At 38.2% G+C, this 18,075-nt stretch overlaps 1 protein-coding gene across 2 annotated transcripts in view; it reads left to right on the top strand.

The window, feature by feature from the left end:
* Positions 1 to 15,335, top strand: part of LOC139118010 (VPS9 domain-containing protein 1-like) — a 28,152-nt gene extending 12,817 nt beyond the window's left edge. For both annotated transcript variants that reach the window (XM_070681333.1, XM_070681332.1), the window contains exons 7-14: positions 3 to 65; positions 1,456 to 1,599; positions 4,434 to 5,505; positions 5,601 to 5,730; positions 6,290 to 6,501; positions 7,872 to 7,956; positions 9,497 to 9,601; positions 11,567 to 15,335. In XM_070681333.1, the coding sequence (XP_070537434.1) occupies positions 3 to 65; positions 1,456 to 1,599; positions 4,434 to 5,505; positions 5,601 to 5,730; positions 6,290 to 6,501; positions 7,872 to 7,956; positions 9,497 to 9,601; positions 11,567 to 11,663 (1,908 nt within the window). In that variant the 3' untranslated portion in view covers positions 11,664 to 15,335. The remainder of the gene's footprint in view (positions 1 to 2; positions 66 to 1,455; positions 1,600 to 4,433; positions 5,506 to 5,600; positions 5,731 to 6,289; positions 6,502 to 7,871; positions 7,957 to 9,496; positions 9,602 to 11,566) is intronic.
* Positions 15,336 to 18,075: the final 2,740 nt, after the last annotated feature.

Here is an 18,075-nt window from a genome sequence, read left to right as displayed (position 1 = left end):
AGAATTTAACACTCCAAAGACGATTGATGGATAACCTGGCTATAGCTCAGGCCAGACAAGAAGCTGTATCCTTTAGTGTAGCAATGGTGTCATCCCAAATAGAATGACATATGGATTAAGGTAGCGGTAAAGGCTATTTTTGCACAAATTCTTTTCTCAGAGTTAATGTCAAGTTTCAAGTGTTAGAATCAAGATATTTAGTTCAAATTTTCAGGACAACTCCCTTACTTAATACTTTCTTCAAAGAATATAAAAATTGTATATTTGCAGCCATGGTTTTGAAATATGACACCAGTAAATATTAAAATTTAATTTTTCACATTGTTTTACATATTTGAATTTAATAATAATTGGATAGTACTTAATACTACCAAATTAGTTATAAATATGTTGACACTATTAATTGTAAGAGGTGTATGGCAGGATTTGTAAATAAAATTTATTTTCATGATTTTACATGGGTTTACATATCAAAAAATTATTAAAAAGTTCTTTCAAATTTCAAAGTGTGATTTTTCAAAAAGTACTTCATATACAGGAAAATTGTGCCGTTGTCATCTTGTCTGTAACCTTGTTAATAGGCTGTAAAAATTCCATGTCCATATCTCATTTCAAAGGTTGGATTAAATTGGCATAAAATTATGTAGGAAAACTGTTATTCTGTCAAAAATGTTGAAAACAAGCCATATTTGCACCCCTCGTTTGAAGTCACAGAGCAGTCTTTTTGGTTAAGCTCACTTTTGACACCTCTTTGACACTCAAAGAATCTAAAAATGCATTTACAATAGCAGTCACGCATTCTGAATGCAAGCACTGCCTTGTCAAACTTTCCTGAAAAACAGCAAAAAATGACTTTCCCTTTTCAAACATTTTTTTAAAAGCTAGGGGACCTCTACCGTAAAATACATTAAGGACTCCCCAACTTCCTCTTATTTGGTCACTTTTTCAGAAGTTTCAACAGGCTATAACTCTGCAATGCCTTTGACCCCAAATGTCTAGATTTTTTTATTCAACAGAGAATGTTGACTACTTTTATATTTTAATAGTTTTAATAGTTTTTAATAGTTTTATTGAAGTTTATAACTGACGCTCTAGCCTTTACCGCCACCTTAACCTGTGTCACAGAAACAAAGGGATTAGACAGATTTATTTTTGGAGGGGGAGGGGAGGGGGAGCGTGAAATGGAGTAATGAGGGATCAACGATTCAAAGAATCATCAATATTTCAAGATATATGTTATTCATGTAAATTCCTTATATTTCCCAAATTTTGACAGGCGCATAAAAATCAAATATCCAACACAAAATTAATGCCTTAGCTCACAGGAGAATCCCTTCTAGCACATAATAAATTCAATAAGTGAAGCAGCCTCCCCTATATGTACCTGTTACCTGTTATATAGTTGTGATGTACATACACTGTCTGGGAAATCTTTAACCCATGATGACATTCTAGTTACAAAAGAAAATGGCAGAGAGACAACAGAGACTCCATCAAGAGGCAGCTGAGAGATTTTCATCATCGACCATGTTACCAACAAGAGATGAGATTGAGAGAAGACAAATCTACACAAATGTCATGGAATACGAACACAACAATGTATGTACAAGCCAATGGTCTCCCTGCCATAGTGGGTGGAGGGACTCTGTCAATGTATGTACAAACCAATGGTCTCCCTGCCATAGTGGGTGGAGGGACTCTGTCAATGTATGTACAAACCAATTATGGTCTCCCTGCCATAGTGGGTGGAGGGACTCTGTCAATGTATTTACAAACCAATGGTCTCCCTGCCATAGTGGGTGGAGGGACTCTGTCAATGTATGTACAAACCAATGGTCTCCCTGCCATAGTGGGTGGAGGGACTATGTCAATGTATGTACAAACCAATGGTCTCCCTGCCATAGTGGGTGGAGGGACTCTGTCAATGTATGTACAAACCAATGGTCTCTCTGCTACAGTGGTTGGAGGGACTCTGTCAATGTATGTACAAACCAATGGTCTCCCTGCCATAGTGGGTGGAGGGACTCTGTCAATGTATGTACAAACCAATGGTCTCCCTGCCATAGTGGGTGGAGGGACTCTGTCAATGTATGTACAAACCAATGGTCTCCCTGCCATAGTGGATGGAGGGACTCTGTCAATGTATGTACAAACCAATGGTCTCCCTGCCATAGTGGATGGAGGGACTCTGTCAATGTATGTACAAACCAATGGTCTCCCTGCCATAGTGGATGGAGGGACTCTGTCAATGTATGTACAAACCAATGGTCTCCCTGCCATAGTGGGTGGAGGGACTCTGTCAATGTATGTACAAACCAATAGTCTCCCTGCCATAGTGGGTGGAGGGACTCTGTCAATGTATGTACAAACCAATGGTCTCCTGCCATAGTGGGTGGAGGGACTCTGTCAATGTATGTACAAACCAATAGTCTCCCTGCCATAGTGGGTGGAGGGACTCTGTCAATGCATTTACAAACCAATGGTCTCCCTGCCATAGTGGGTGGAGGGACTCTGTCAATGTATGTACAAAACCAGTGGTCTCCCTGCCATAGTGGGTGGAGGGACTCTGTCAATGTATTTACAAACCAATGGTCTCCCTGCCATAGTGGGTGGAGGGACTCTGTCAATGTATGTACAAACCAATGGTCTCCCTGCCATGGTGGATGGAGGGACTCTGTCAATGTATGTACAAACCAATGGTCTCCCTGCCATAGTGGGTGGAGGGACTCTGTCAATGTATGTACAAACCAATGGTCTCCCTGCCATAGTGGTTGGAGGGACTCTGTCAATGTATTACAAACCAATGGTCTCCCTGCCATAGTGGTTGGAGGGACTCTGTCAATGTATGTACAAACCAATGGTCTCCCTGCCATAGTGGGTGGAGGGACTCTGTCAATGTATGTACAAACCAATGGTCTCCCTGCCATAGTGGGTGGAGGGACTATGTCAATGTATGTACAAACCAATGGTCTCCCTGCCATAGTGGGTGGAGGGACAATGTCAATGTATGTACAAACCAATGGTCTCCCTGCCATAGTGGGTGGAGGGACTCTGTCAATGTATGTACAAACCAATGGTCTCCCTGCCATAGTGGGTGGAGGGACTCTGTCAATGTATGTACAAACCAATGGTCTCCCTGCCATAGTGGGTGGAGGGACTCTGTCAATGTATGTACAAACCAATGGTCTCCCTGCCATAGTGGGTGGAGGGACTCTGTCAATGTATGTACAAACCAATGGTCTCCCTGCCATAGTGGGTGGAGGGACTCTGTCAATGTATGTACAAACCAATGGTCTCCCTGCCATAGTGGTTGGAGGGACTCTGTCAATGTATGTACAAACCAATGGTCTCCCTGCCATAGTGGGTGGAGGGACTCTGTCAATGTATGTACAAACCAATGGTCTCCCTGCCATAGTGGGTGGAGGGACTCTGTCAATGTATGTACAAACCAATGGTCTCCCTGCCATAGTGGGCGGAGGGACTCTGTCATGTCCATAGTGCCTCCACCATGTAGGGTTGAAGGGCTGTGTTCAAGCCAAAGTCCTTCCATCACAAAGGATGGAGGGACTCTATTTAAGCCAAAGTCCCTCAGCTACTGTAGGTAGAGGGGACTCTGTTGTAGCCACGTTGCATTCACCGTGTAGGATGGAAGGAGTCCCTCCATCAAAGTGGAGGTAAACTGTTGTAACCACAATCCCTCCAACACAGTGGGTTGAAGGACTCTGTTGTAGTCACAGTCCCTCCACCATGTCGGATAGAGGGGCTGTGCTCAAGCCAAAGTCCCTCCACCGCACAGGGTGGAGGGACTCTGTTCAAGCCAAAGTCTCTCCACCACAAAGGGTGGATGGACTCTGTTCACTGCAAAGTCTCTAACACAGTTGGTGGATTGTAGCCACACAAAGACCATCACAGTGAGTTGAGGGACTTTGTTAACCATAGAGGTCTGGCCCCAGGGTCTGTGGTTCAGTGCAGTTTTCACAGATTAGGCCAATCGTTAGGATCAATGTTGGGAGAGCAATGATCTAGGTATTTCAGCCATTGGTTTGGTCTGGAATACTTTGATGTACAACTGTACACTGCCTATTGTAGTGTCTTTGTTCCTGTACTGTTTGCTTTGTAGCATGACTTTTGTTTTAACTTGTTTTGAAAGTCCTAAAAAACTGTTTGTTAAGTGAAGTAGTGTAGTGACCAGCAGAGTATCTCAGTGTTGAAATCTAAAAAGGGAGCACATGATAACTTAAGTTTTCACAGACCTGGACAAAATGATGTCTATGGTCACAGGCCTGTGCAAAGTGTATCCCTAGATAGGATCAATTTCATTTTGATTTAATGAAGCCAAACCTTTATTCAAAAGAAACCCAGAATGTTCTTTACGAGAACAATAACCTCATGCGCATAGAATCTAAAGATTTGATCTTTTTCATAACTGACAGGTTTGGTTGCTTGAGTGGAGGGAGAAATTGAAAGGTTCACCACAGGACAGTAATCTAATCCACCAACTCATCAACCATATCCTAAGCTGTAAGGACCATCCAATCACACAGCTACTGCAAAAATACCAATACAACATTTACAAAAAACTGTACACTATCATACAACAGAATGCACACAGACTTGAAAACATCAAGGTACCATTTGACGATGAGCAACCTTTGACTTTCCCTGTGAGTGACAGCGAGAATACGGACACTGATAATGATATCAAGGAAAAGTTACTGCAGGAGACTCTGGAAGAGATGAAATCACCTCAGGATAGGGAAACATCTCAGTATGCTGTAGATCTCATGGGAATTATGCAAGATCTCAATAAAAGGGATGTTGATGATGCAAATGGGGATGTTGCCTTGGAGACGCAGGAGGATGATGGGATATCACATGAGATGAAGAATGCTGAGGGTATGCCAGATGTGGATGCGGAGGATGACAGTGATGGCAATGTTTTAACTGATGTGACTAAATCAGTTCAAGGTCGATTGGAGGAGGCGATGGCAAAGGGAGAGAAACTCACCAAACAGCTGAGTCAGCAGATTGATGAGGAGCAAAAGTCGGACAGCAGTGACAATGATGGAGTGTCACAACATCAAGAAAATTTGTCAGCTGAAACTGTGGAACCAGAAAGAGGAGATGTAGGAATAGATCCTGTATGTGCTGTTGATACTGGAGGATCGGCAGATAACAGGAATGGAAATGATGGATGTGATGATGAGACCGGAAAGAAGGATATTTCCCGGACAACAGAACAAAGTGCTAATGATGATGGAGCATCATCAGACACAATGTCCAGAGAAGAGACATTAGATGATGACAGGACAACTCAGAGACAGATATCTGTGTCCAGTGACGTATCATTTACTGGAAGTGACTTGATTGATGAGTTTGTGGCTGAAGAGAAATCCAAAGCTGAGTCTGATTTCAATCAAGTTGAAGAGCAGATTGACTTGATGAATGAAGAAGCTCTGAAAAGACACTTGGATGTTGTCACTGAAGATGTTCACAAGTACCTTGGTAAGACAAGACACAGATAACTTTTCTATCCTTGGTATGAAATTCAGAATTCAGCTCATACATCACATGACTTTTTTGTGCCTCTCCAATTTCAGATAAACTACAAATAATGTTTGTTGTTGCCTATGAAGAGATGGATACTGCCATAGCAAGAGATCAGTGTATTGCATCCACCGAGACTTACTTCTTCCAACCAATATGGCAATCAGTTCTCACAATATTCAGGTAAATTTTCACTTTTCTTTCCAGGAGTGATAGGAATGAGAATGTCTTGCAGTCATTCACATTTTTCATGAAAAGTGTCAAAAGCAATTGTTTTGTGGTTTTGTACGATTTAACTCCTCATTAAGACTGTATGTGTAAATAGGGGACAGACATTTACCAAAACTGAAGGCATGATATTAACTTATACTGTTTGAAAATTTCTCAACTTTTTAAATTAAGGAATGTGATAATATACATGAATCTATTGTGAAACTTTACAATCGTGTTTCTTATATACAAGGTATCGTATCAAGGGATACTGTTTCTGTCGTAGGGTGGATCAGAAACCTTTCCTTTAGTTTTACTTACCAGAATTATATAAACCATCCTGTAAGTTGTATTATTGTCTTCATAAAATATCTGTAATTGTGGACAGTGTATGATAGTCCTTACTCGCTTTACCATATTGTCCCAGACAGAAACTTGTGTATCAAATGAACCAGTACAGTCAAACTTTGCTGTGTTAACATGATCTAGGTTGTGTGTCACAAAATCAGAATTTTTATCCTTGCCTTTACAGACTTGTAAATTTGAAGAAAGAAGTTTTAGCTGCAACCAGTATGACACAATACATGAATGCATTACCACAGCATATTGGTGTGCGGAAAAAGTTCTGGTTGAATGATACACTGATTGGAGAATCTGACGATAGTTATCCATACAAATCGGCTGTTATCGAGATCCAAAAATTACCAAGTTATCAATCTCCGTTGGACAAACTGGAATGTATCGGTAAGAATATCCAGTTTCACTGTAGCTCACAGTTGAAAACTCACCATACCATCACGTCCTTTAACCTTATATTCCTAAGTTCATATGTGTAGGTGACCTTCAGGCCATGTTGGTTAAATAGTGAGGCATAACATATCCATATAGCCATATATTTGCACTTTAAAGATTTGAACATTTAACATACCTTCCCAGTAGATAAACCCTTTACCTTTCACCTGCCAGACAGTGTCACTTCCCCATCTTCCAAGTCAGTAAAGAGTGGTATAGAGCAATATGCCATATGCCATGTGCTATATACCATATGCCATATGTATTTTCACCCACTTGACTTGATATGAATAGCAGCTTTAGTCTGTAAAAATCATGTTCACAGTATCTCTGTCTTCAGGGGACTTCAAATCTTCAAGTCTTTGTTAAAATGCACCATATGGGACATGTTTTGCTACACTAGTTTTTACCAACTGACCTGATGGTGAAATATAAACTTGGCAGGTAAAGGGTTAAACAAATGCATTTGTATTAATTTTTCCCTTGATAAACAATATAGTTGTTCACAATACCCTTTTGACACAGTTTTAATACATATCACATTGATACATTGAGACGACATAGCTGTAAGGGTTACCATCTCACAATTAGTACACATACATGTAGTGATTTATCTGTGCATTGACATGGGGGGGGGGGCATATCATGAGTTTTACCCTTTTAAAGAGGCATGCTCCAGATTAGAATAAACAGAAAGCAAATCCTTTCAAACAATTCAAAATTCAATCGAATTAGACAGGTACACACAGAGCACAATGGATGTATCAGGTCCAGAACTATAGCCGTTTAAAGGTATACAGTCACCTGTAATATAAATATGCCTACAGAATGTATGGTCAAAGGGGCGTTTCTTGGTATTCAAAATGTCCACGTGAGGCCGTGAGGGTGCTGTTTTTAAAAAAATGTCACCTGCTTAAAATCTGTGATTGGTTAGATTTTCTTTTGGTAACTGTGGCAAAATTGGAACAACTGACAGTATACCTTTAAACACAAAAGTTCACTTAATCCCATTATTTCTAGGATGTTACGGTACAGTACCTTTAGGTATATTTGATAAACTTATAGTGAAAGAATCTATGCAACACATTTTAATAAGTGATTGACAGTGTTTGGTGTAGTGTGTAAGAAATGTATAGGAGTGGTAAGAAATAACAATTCTTACCAAAGTAATTTCTTAAATGAAAGAAACCTCATTCAGACAAGTATCATGCGTAAATTTATCAGTTATTACATTCACACAAATTAAAGCTGAGGAAAATCATGCAAATTTCAGTTGATCATCATTCATTCAAATATTTGTTTTCTGATAATTTTCATTTCAGTCAATATGTCACGTATAGTATGTACATGTGTTGAGGATTACTATGAAAGTCAAGGAAAACCACGCCATGCTCCGGAGACAGCCATGTAAGTTCAATACTGTCCAAGACTCCCTCTGTCTCTAATCAGTCAAGCTTATCTCTCTTCTTTGAACATACTGTTACAGTCATTTTATAAGACGCATCTGCATTATAGTCACACCCTCCTTTGATTGAGTAGTGTCAGATGAAATCCTTAATAATCGAAAACGGAAAATGTATGCATTATAAGTCCCACCCCTTTTTCAACCACAGTAGTCACACTACTGGCCACCATTTAGGTCGGCTCTGTTCATCAAAAGTTGAGTAGTCGGACTACAATCACCATCTCTTGTACTGCTATGGTACACATACCAAATGGCCTTTTTCAGGGCCACCACACCCTCCAAAAGAAAACTACCATAATCAAACTCTTCTTTTAATTATCTTTTAAAGATAACTTCTATCAGTACCACCCCCCCCCCCAAAAAAAAAACCACAAACAAACAAACAAACAAATTGAGAATTTCCATGTTATTGGTGTCATGCCCACCTAAAACAACACTAAAAGTACATATTATAAGTCGCAACCATATCTGGAGAAACAATTTGAGTTCAAAATTTTCAACATCATAATAAAAGACACATCTTATAGGATGACTTTAACGGTAATACATGTACATTATATATGGGATGTGTATCCATACAATAGCTAGTTTTGAATTTATGGTATGTGTGTGTATTTCGTGTAAGAGCCAGCTCAGTTGAATTTCTCAAAAATTGTTAGGTATGCTTATGACATTACTATGCCATAAGGAACAATTTTGGTTCCAGTATTTCACAATATCAAATATTACTGCCAAACAATTTTCTCACATTCCTGGCCGCTGGGAGTGCGGTATCGACGGTGTGGGAAATGTGATCCCACACTCAGAAATCGTCCCACACTCTGCAGTAAATATAGGAGCTCTGATTGGATGATAAACAGTCTGTTTCGTTCTGCATGCAAAATGTTATCCAATGGCACGATGAGTAACACATGGACCAGAACTATAATGTGAGCAGGTCATAGTACAGTGGCAGACGACAGAGTTGTCACGATTTTGGATAATGTTGTACCGGTACCTGTCCAATGTGAATTTAATGCATTTTTTGGTCATGTGAGAAATAGAATCTCACACCCCTAAGGACCTAGGATCAGATTTCTCACAGAGTTGGGGATATTTTGCCTCACACTGCTTGCGGCTAGTGAGACAAAATATCCCCAACTTGTGTGAGAAATCTGATCCCAGGTCCTTGGGTGTGTGAGATTCTATTAATCCCATCACTGGAATTAAAGTGTGGTTTTGCAACATCTTGCCACAAACTGCAAATAGTCTATTCTCTAGTGTTTATAATGCTTTTCAAAAATCAAAGCTATTGACCAGTATCATTTCTTGGTGTCCTAACAAAAGTAATATCAGTTTGTGACTGCAATAACTACAGTGTCATCTAAAGTCTTGTCACAGAACTTGTCCATTTCATTGAGAAATGAATTATGGAGCAGATTTTCAGTCTTTGTTGTACTACAGAGTGTTCATCTGGTTAACCATGAACACTTTCCATTACAGAGGCTGTGATGATCTGCTACCAATTCTAAGCTATGTCGTCATCAAATCACAACTACCACAGCTTGTGTCAGAATGCTCTGCTTTGGAAGAATTTATCCATGAAGGGTAAGTTTGATGCAAGCTTTCTGTCCAATCTATTCCTTGTTACCACAACAAGGCAAGTTTTGCATCAAATCTGTCACTTATGACACTAGCTAAGCCTCAAATCCCTTCCTTGTGACCTGAGCAACAGAAAGCTATTAAATCTATCACTATTACCCTGGAATGCAAAATGACATCATTTTAAAAACTTTTGGATACACTGTACTGTGTATTGTTTTGACACTAAAGCACAGGGTTAATATGTACTTGCATTGCTGGAAACATTCAGTATTGCCTTGATTTTAGAGAGTTGAACTTTTCAAGATAACTAGAAGTACTTCGGTACCAATACGAAAAAATGCATTTTACTCGTCGCTAACTTTCAATGGTTGTCTTTTATCTGTACAAGAAGGTTGACATTAGTACATTTGTATTAGTATTCTTTTGAACATGCCATAACACCCCTCTGAGATTATGGTAGGGGTACATGTGTGGCCACACATAAGAAATCCACATCCCATATATGACCTAAACTCTTGTAATTTAGGACCCAATCCAATTTCATACCCAGGTCAAAAGTCATACCGGTTGAATTCGCAAAGGATTATGGGGCTAGTACTAAGTACATGCACAGAAAGATGAAAGTAAAGCCTACCGCAAAACTGTTGTTCGTTTTAGAGGCTATATTTCACAGAAAACATTTGTACATGTACTCTATTTTAAACCATATTGCTGAAAAAAACCACTGTAATGTGTGACATGCATTGGTATTAACCCCTTGACTACCAAGGCCAATGTATTCCTATATACCAGGCCCCTTATGTAAATATTGATAAAATCTGGGGTGTGGTCATTGCATGAACACTGCTTAGAGTAAAAATTAAGTAAGTACCAATAAACCATATATTTTCTGAATCAGCATGAAATTTTCCACTTTTTCATACATAAAGTTTGTATTTCCAGGTCACGTGACTGATCACATGACACGTCATGTGACCAGAGTTGGCAAAGAATATGAATATTTGAAGCATCAGGACGTGTTTTGAATCCATAAAATGATGCAAATTTGAATACAGTTGCAATTTTCATGGCATTGTCTTTACATATATGTAATAATAACTACCCTTTACTTTATTTATAGATGTACCTATCTAAGATTTTTCTTACAAAAGGCAGAGTAAATAAACCATAAACATCAGCATCTGACATGATTCTGTATTTGAAAATCAACACATTTTATATTTGTAAACACCTGCTTTAAGTCTCCCTTGCAGAAACATGCATCTAAAATGGTTATGATTTATCAAAAAATATTTCACAATATTTAAAAATACATTTTAGGGAACAACATATCACATGACCAAACACATGACCAGTCATGTGACCAGTCATATTGATAATATGGCTGCTAGAAAATTTCACTGGCTTATAGTAAAACACTGTATTTCCTCTAGTTTCATTCACGAATATTGCTGTTAATAGAACATATTTACATATAAATCATTTGTTTTCAATAAATAAACATTTCATTTCATTAAAAAAAACCCATAAACATCTTCGCGATCGTCCGTACTTCTGAAAACTGTAAACAATCAGCGCGACGCTTCAGTGATCAGCCTGACCTTTCAGGGTTGAGGTCATGGGTCACGACATTTGCTTCCGGATTTTGGCCATATTCGGACATACGGGGGCGCAATCACATTCAGGCCAGATCGGAATACATCAATCTTAGTTGGGCTGCGTGCAGGCGCCGAAATTACGGGATTTTTAGCGACAAAAACGAAGCAAATACGCCCATTTAACTGTGCCGGATATTTCCGGCACTCAAGGTATATGGTAATTCAATATGGCGCCGGAAATATCCGGCGCCATAGGTAGTCAAGGGGTTAATAAATAGTTGAAGTGCACCCTAGGCATAACATCAACTTTCTCCCACCATGATGTCTACTACCATTATGTGTATTCATGTTTGATATGATTCCTCTGTAGGTATTTATTCGGCGAGGAAGGCTACTGTCTGACTTCACTACTGACAGCACTCAGTTACATCTGTAAACTATCAGAGAAACAGCCAACAAACAGCTAGACATCTTTCCAGTCGTCATCTAATCAGCTGCACTGTTACAACCAGTCACCATCCAACCACTTTCATTGTTACAACCAGTCATCTAACCAGTATCTGTACTTGTTTAAGCAGAGATAGTCTCTGCTGTACTGTCTATAGTCCAAGCCACAGCCTGATCAAGTACATGTGAACACATCAGTGTTCAATAAATCTGGGGTATCAAGCAATTGTGTTCAACCAATCAGCTGCACTCTTGCAACAAGCAATCAGCAGTCCAATGTCAGTTAACAGCTCATCTCCAGTGTCCCATCAAGTGGAGCAGTTGACCTGTAACTGGGCACCCATCAAGCTATGCACACTTAGCAACATGTTACCTAGCAACATGGTCCCTCAATCATTGAGGGACTATGCTGGCAACCACCACTCCCATGTAACCAATCAATATTCCATATTCTCATTCTAACAGTTTACTTCTTTCAGATGTTAAAGGTATACAGTCACCTGTAATCTATATATGCCCATATATGGTCAAAGAGGCATTCCTTGGTATTAAAAATGCCCATGTGAGGGCGCTTGTTTTAAAAAGCGGCCACCTGCTTAAAATCTGTGATTGGTTAGATTTTCTCTTTCCATGGTAACTGTGGCAAAAGTGGAACAGGTGACAGTATACCTTTAATTTCTCAACTCACAGGGTGTGTCATTGTATAATCTTGCCAAATTTGACACAGATTTATAAATAGTTTTAACTTTTATGCAAATCTCTTTATTGTACACAAAATTGTCACAAGAAATAGAACCCGACCCAATAACACCACAGTGCTTTCATGTCTTCATGTTTTTGTATGTTTTACTTCATTAATATATTGAGAGTGACAATGAATATAGTGGCAGTGAAAATAAATATAGTGACAGTGACAATGAATAAAGTGAGAGTGACTGAATAATCATAGTAAATGACAATTCTCTATCTGTAAAGTGATCATCATAGAAAACAAATAGAAAGACAACACAATAAATTTTGGCCTTGTTTTGTATTAAAAGTTATCAGTGAGACTGAATCAGTTGGTCTTTTTGTGTCTCCAGGTATTGTAGTTCAATTTTTACTGAGGCCACCATCCAAACCCTTATAATATTAATTATTAATAATAAATATGATTTATTAATGATGATAAATAGCTATCATATATTTAAAATTTTATAGCACAGAGTATGCAGAGATCTAGCTCCCATCTCTGTATAGTATTTCAGAGAAAACAGTCCATGTTTGTTAATTGCGCTGATCCCTTCCATAAGTTATTGCTACCAAATACCAATGCTGAAGATTATAGCCCTGACTAAACAGCTCGTTATCAGGTCATAAGGTCAAAGACGTACCTTGTTGTACCTTATGATCTGCTAATGAGTTGTTTAGTTTGGAGAATAGTCCTTTATGTTTCTAAATGATAATAATAACTAATGGATGGGCAATAGATATGGAATGTATTCCTTGAAATACCATACACAGATAGTGAGGGCTTAGTTATAGAACAGTTCAGGCTTGTGTTATAAAAATGTTTACTACGCAATTTTTTATCATAAAAAATAAATCATGTAGTGTTTGCTGGACCCTGAGGGTTTAGTAGTTTGTATGACACAGGGGCAACTCAAGAATTCATTATCACCTTTAAAGTTTTAATACTCCAGTAATGATTTTTTCTGTATTGTGAATTTATGTGTTATAATCAGAGTCTCATGGCTTTAGAGCTAGCATGACTTTGATGAAAGATTTATTGATATATCTGAAATATCACAGTGAGTTTCAGCACATTTTGTAAAGGACAAGTCTGTTTTCTAATTGCCTTGCATATTTAAATAATAAGACATGATTGCAAGGATAAGATCACAATTTGTTGACCACCAAAGGGATGGTGCTCGCAACAGTTATATTGATGATGTCCCAGCAAAAAGGGATAGTATTATCACTATTACCGTCAGGAGGACCAACCCGAGAGCCGGCAACATATTGTTATCTAACCCCTACCAGCATATGTTAATTATTTTATTACACCAAACAAAACCTTCTGAGTCCAAACCTGTGCGTACAAATCATGATCACTGCAGAACTTACACAGGTAGAGAATAGCTGCTTTGAAAAATTCCATTCTTAGGTACATCCTCAGTGGTCAAGATCACCTCATTGATTTGGCATGAGTCTCTCAACCACGTTTTTTCACTTTTGTAATATGCCATGTGACTGTCTAAGCCAATCACAATAATTGAATGATATCTTAAATAATGATACGTGTAATAATGAGTTGTATTCACCTGTGATTTGCATTGTAGCATTGCTAGTTGTTCATGTACAGCCTTGCCATGACAGTGGTATTAGACATGGCTACATGTACAGAGAACAAACCTCTGTCACTATTGCTATCACCTGCTGCCCATAGAATACAACTACAGTAGAATTCAGTTCCATAGAAAGAATAGTTTGGACGGAACTCTGATAAAGCAAGGGTTATGTAGTTCCAGTAAATTCCCCTAGGTGTATCAATGCACTGATTAGCTTTTGCTTCTTCCCAAAGTTTATGAAAAGACAGGGTACTAACCAGCACAATGCATTGCATACATCATGCAATGTTATTGTTGACAAATACTATTCTGGACTAAAATTCAGTTGTCAACAATAATATTTGGCATGATCCATACATGTGCAATGTTTAGGCATTTTACAATGTGATAAAGGGAGTAGAACAAGAAACAGTATTTTCCAAACAGAACAAAGATGCTGGAAATCAAATCTAAAGTTACAGCTGATTTGATTGTAAACAATTTTTTCATTGAAATGAAATTGAATTGAATGGCTTGTTGTGATGACAGAATGATAAAATAAACACTCTGCTTGCTGCAGTATTCCTGTTGATAAAAGCTATTTACATTTTCCATTGAAGTCTTTATTCTGAGGCAAAAAGTGCAATTTGTAGTCAGTTTAGAGATTTATATTGTACTGCAGTGCTATGAATATAAAGTGATTTCTAACCTTGCCACTCCTGCTGCCTACTGCAATAGTCTGAGGAAATCATTTCTGAATATAGTATGGCCAAAGTGAAAGAAAACTTATGGAGTGTGTCTGTTGCATTGCTGACAACAATGAGAAGCCTGACAGGACCTTGTGTTTATTTCTTCTTTTTCTCGTTGCCACTCCAAGAAAATAAAACTATAGATACACACATTATTATGACAATGTGGTTAAATTGCTTTGGGGATGGAGTATAAAGTACTGTGACTAAGATAAAGGAAAATATAAATTTTGTTTTCCCTGTATGAGATTAGTTTCAGTACTGTAGTGGATGGAAGCTGTACTTTCTGCAGCTCGCCAGCTGGTAATGGGATAATTGAAAAAATAATTATTTGTAGTAAAAAGCTGATAGAATAGTTGAGCCAATAGTTTTACATTGATGAACTTTAATTTAACTGGCTGGTAATGGGATAGAACTGGCTGGTAATGGAATAGAAAAAGAATATTTTTGGTGGTCAAATTAATAGGGCAGTAGAATTGATAGTTTGTACATTATCATCCAATTATTTAGTGATCATTATACAACTCATTGCAGTTTTACTCATTGTACAATAACACTTCAAATGTATTTTGAAAATTAAAATACATTGCATGTCCACATTTAATAGCATGGAAATAAAAGAATTTGTAATACATATATCAACTACGGATGTCTCTGATTTGAATGTGTTTTGAAGTATTATCAATTTTTTTGTGATATTGAGACGATAATGTCTTCAAGTCACAAAACTTGTCATGGCAATAGGTTTTTTGTGATATTTTCGAGCATCTTTTTTTACTTGCTATGGTATGGCAATTAGAATTCTGTTTGTAAACAAAGCCCATAAACCTGTAATGACTATTGTTATTGATGATAAATGACTGCTTGTCCGGACTTGAATTAAATTTTCAACAATAACAGTGCTGACTGTACAGCTGAAGGATATGGTTAGAAGATAAAAACTGGGCATTTCATTTTCATCATACCTTAAGGATGTGAACCATACACTACACGTAAGACACAGACAAACTTTGCATTCATCAGAAACTTCGCAATGTAAATGTGACTCTAGACTTGGTTCAAGTCTGTGATTTGTGAATGTTTGAGTGGAGTGAACGCAATGATTTGTATTTTGCTCTCATGTGAAACGCGCGCGTGAGTGGACGCGATGAGTAGGGTGAACGCGATGAGTGGAGTGAACGCTATACAGCGGAGTTTCACCCGGAATCCGGCAGAAACTAACTCACTACTGCGCAGACTCAAACGTGACGCATTCAATCGCTGGGAAAACCTGGCGTGAGCTGCCAAATTCCGGATAGGTTTGTACGAAATAGGAGAGACACAAGAGAAACTATTATAAATGATTTTATTTTTTTAAAATTCACCGACTTGAACCAAGTCTAATGTGACCCCCCCCCCCCCCCCCCGATAAGTTTGTAAAATGTGACGTCTCTCTAGGGCAAGTTTGTAAAACGTGATCCTCCCCTCCATTCCTCCAGCCCACCCCACCCCCTCATTATAACTGAAGGGTCCCTTCGAAATTACCCTTCTAGTGCGTCAGATTTTTAGTCACAGCTACCCATACTGATGAGATCCCATATAACAGGCTGAGTAACCGAGACTATGGATACAAGCTTTTATGATCGATGTTAAACGTAATTCTGCGTATACAACATTTATAACAACTCCAAGTGCCTGTGGTGCTACTCTGTTAGAAGTTTTTATGAACTTTTTATTCTATGTAATTTTGCTAAAGATTCTCAGGAAAAGATAACAAAGATACCTAAGAAAAGATCACGATTTGTCTCTGCTCATGGGCTTGTGTTCATGACGGGAATATTGATGACCGCTTCGCTGTCGACAAGGGCATCCCAATGTTACCATCTGCTGTATGCACTCCACACAATAGTATTTATTTACTTAGCCGGGTAAACGTACGTGACATTGGTACAGAATGCAAAGACAGATTTAATAAAGTCTCAAATAGAGATTGACCATTCTCATGCAATGTTTTCAAGTTTAAATGCTACAGCAAGGAGACAAATGGTTCCTCAACTTTCATGAAACTTGATACAGATGTTGAGCTCTCACTGCTTTAACATTTGAATGAAGACATTTATCAGTGTCATTCGAATTAATTGCTAATTTGCATATTTAATGAACTTTCCTAATTTGTCGGCTATGTCCAGAAACACAGCATCAAATTTGATGAACCTTTGCACAGATGTTGATCTCAAAGTGCTGCAATACAATTCATTCACACTTAGCGGTATCGTTCATGAAATGTGGTACAGGTGATAATCTGTCACTGTTATAAACTGAATAGAATGCAAAAACGTTTGGCAACATCCTGTCGATTAATTACTAATTGACTGGTTTAATGACCTTTTGTTAGGGTAGCAACCCACATTGGTTTTACTTTCTTGCCACTATGGAACTCATGCTAAATCACAGACCCAACTAATGCACAGGACTCTATCCTCTCCAAGGACTTGTAATCAAAGTACCCATTAACAAGTGGGGACTGTATCATCAACGATGACTTGTCTAAATAAGTAACTCCCTTTTTCTCTGGTCCATACAGCAACACTGGTTTGACTAGCTGTGGGTCCATAGCTGTGTTGTTTTCGGACGGAATTGCCGCCTCTTATGGGCTGGTTTTGACTTTTACGATTTTTAACCACGCCAAAAAGTAAAAAGACGTAAAAGTCAAAACCAGCCCGTAAAAGGCGGAAATCCCGTCCGAAAACAACACAGCTATGGACCCACAGCTATGGTTTGACTAGAGAGTCAAAAAGACGCAGTTGTACCACCACTGGTGTCCCATTTTTAGAGTTAAAGATTTTCATAAAAGCAAATAAAAAACGCAGAGCTTTGTTTTTAAAGAAAACCTTGCTCTTTTAAATTTCCAGATGGGATAAAAGTGATGCATAAGTAAGTACACAAGGAAAAAATATCTTGTCTCTTATCATAAATGTAAACATTATATGTGGATTAAAGTTTGCATTAAAGATCATAGTCTTCGTTTTCTTGAGACTTATCGATAAACGCCACTTTCCAGTCAAAAAATTTAGATCTGTGTCTTGTTCTCTGTAGATCTACAGTAGACTTAATTAAGCAGAAGAACTACTGCTTCATCTACGTTTTTGCTTATTAATGGGGTTATATTTCAGAGAGTAGATGAAATGTTGACCACATCTAGACAAAATGTGGATGAAAAATGAGATAATGTAGATCTCAAGTAGATGAAATGTAGACAAGATGTAGATCTGCTGCTTAATATACTTTTTGAGGTCATAGTTCAGAGAGTAGATGAAAATCATCATTAGACTAAATGTAGATGAAGAGTAGATGAAATGCAGACTAGATTTAGATGAAATGTTAATTGCATGTAG

This window comes from Ptychodera flava, chromosome 18 (genome assembly GCF_041260155.1).
Source record: "Ptychodera flava strain L36383 chromosome 18, AS_Pfla_20210202, whole genome shotgun sequence".
Taxonomy (NCBI): Eukaryota; Metazoa; Hemichordata; class Enteropneusta; family Ptychoderidae; genus Ptychodera; species Ptychodera flava.
The sequence above is the reverse complement of the archived record's forward strand: the minus strand, read 5'-3'. Positions and strand labels throughout refer to the sequence as shown.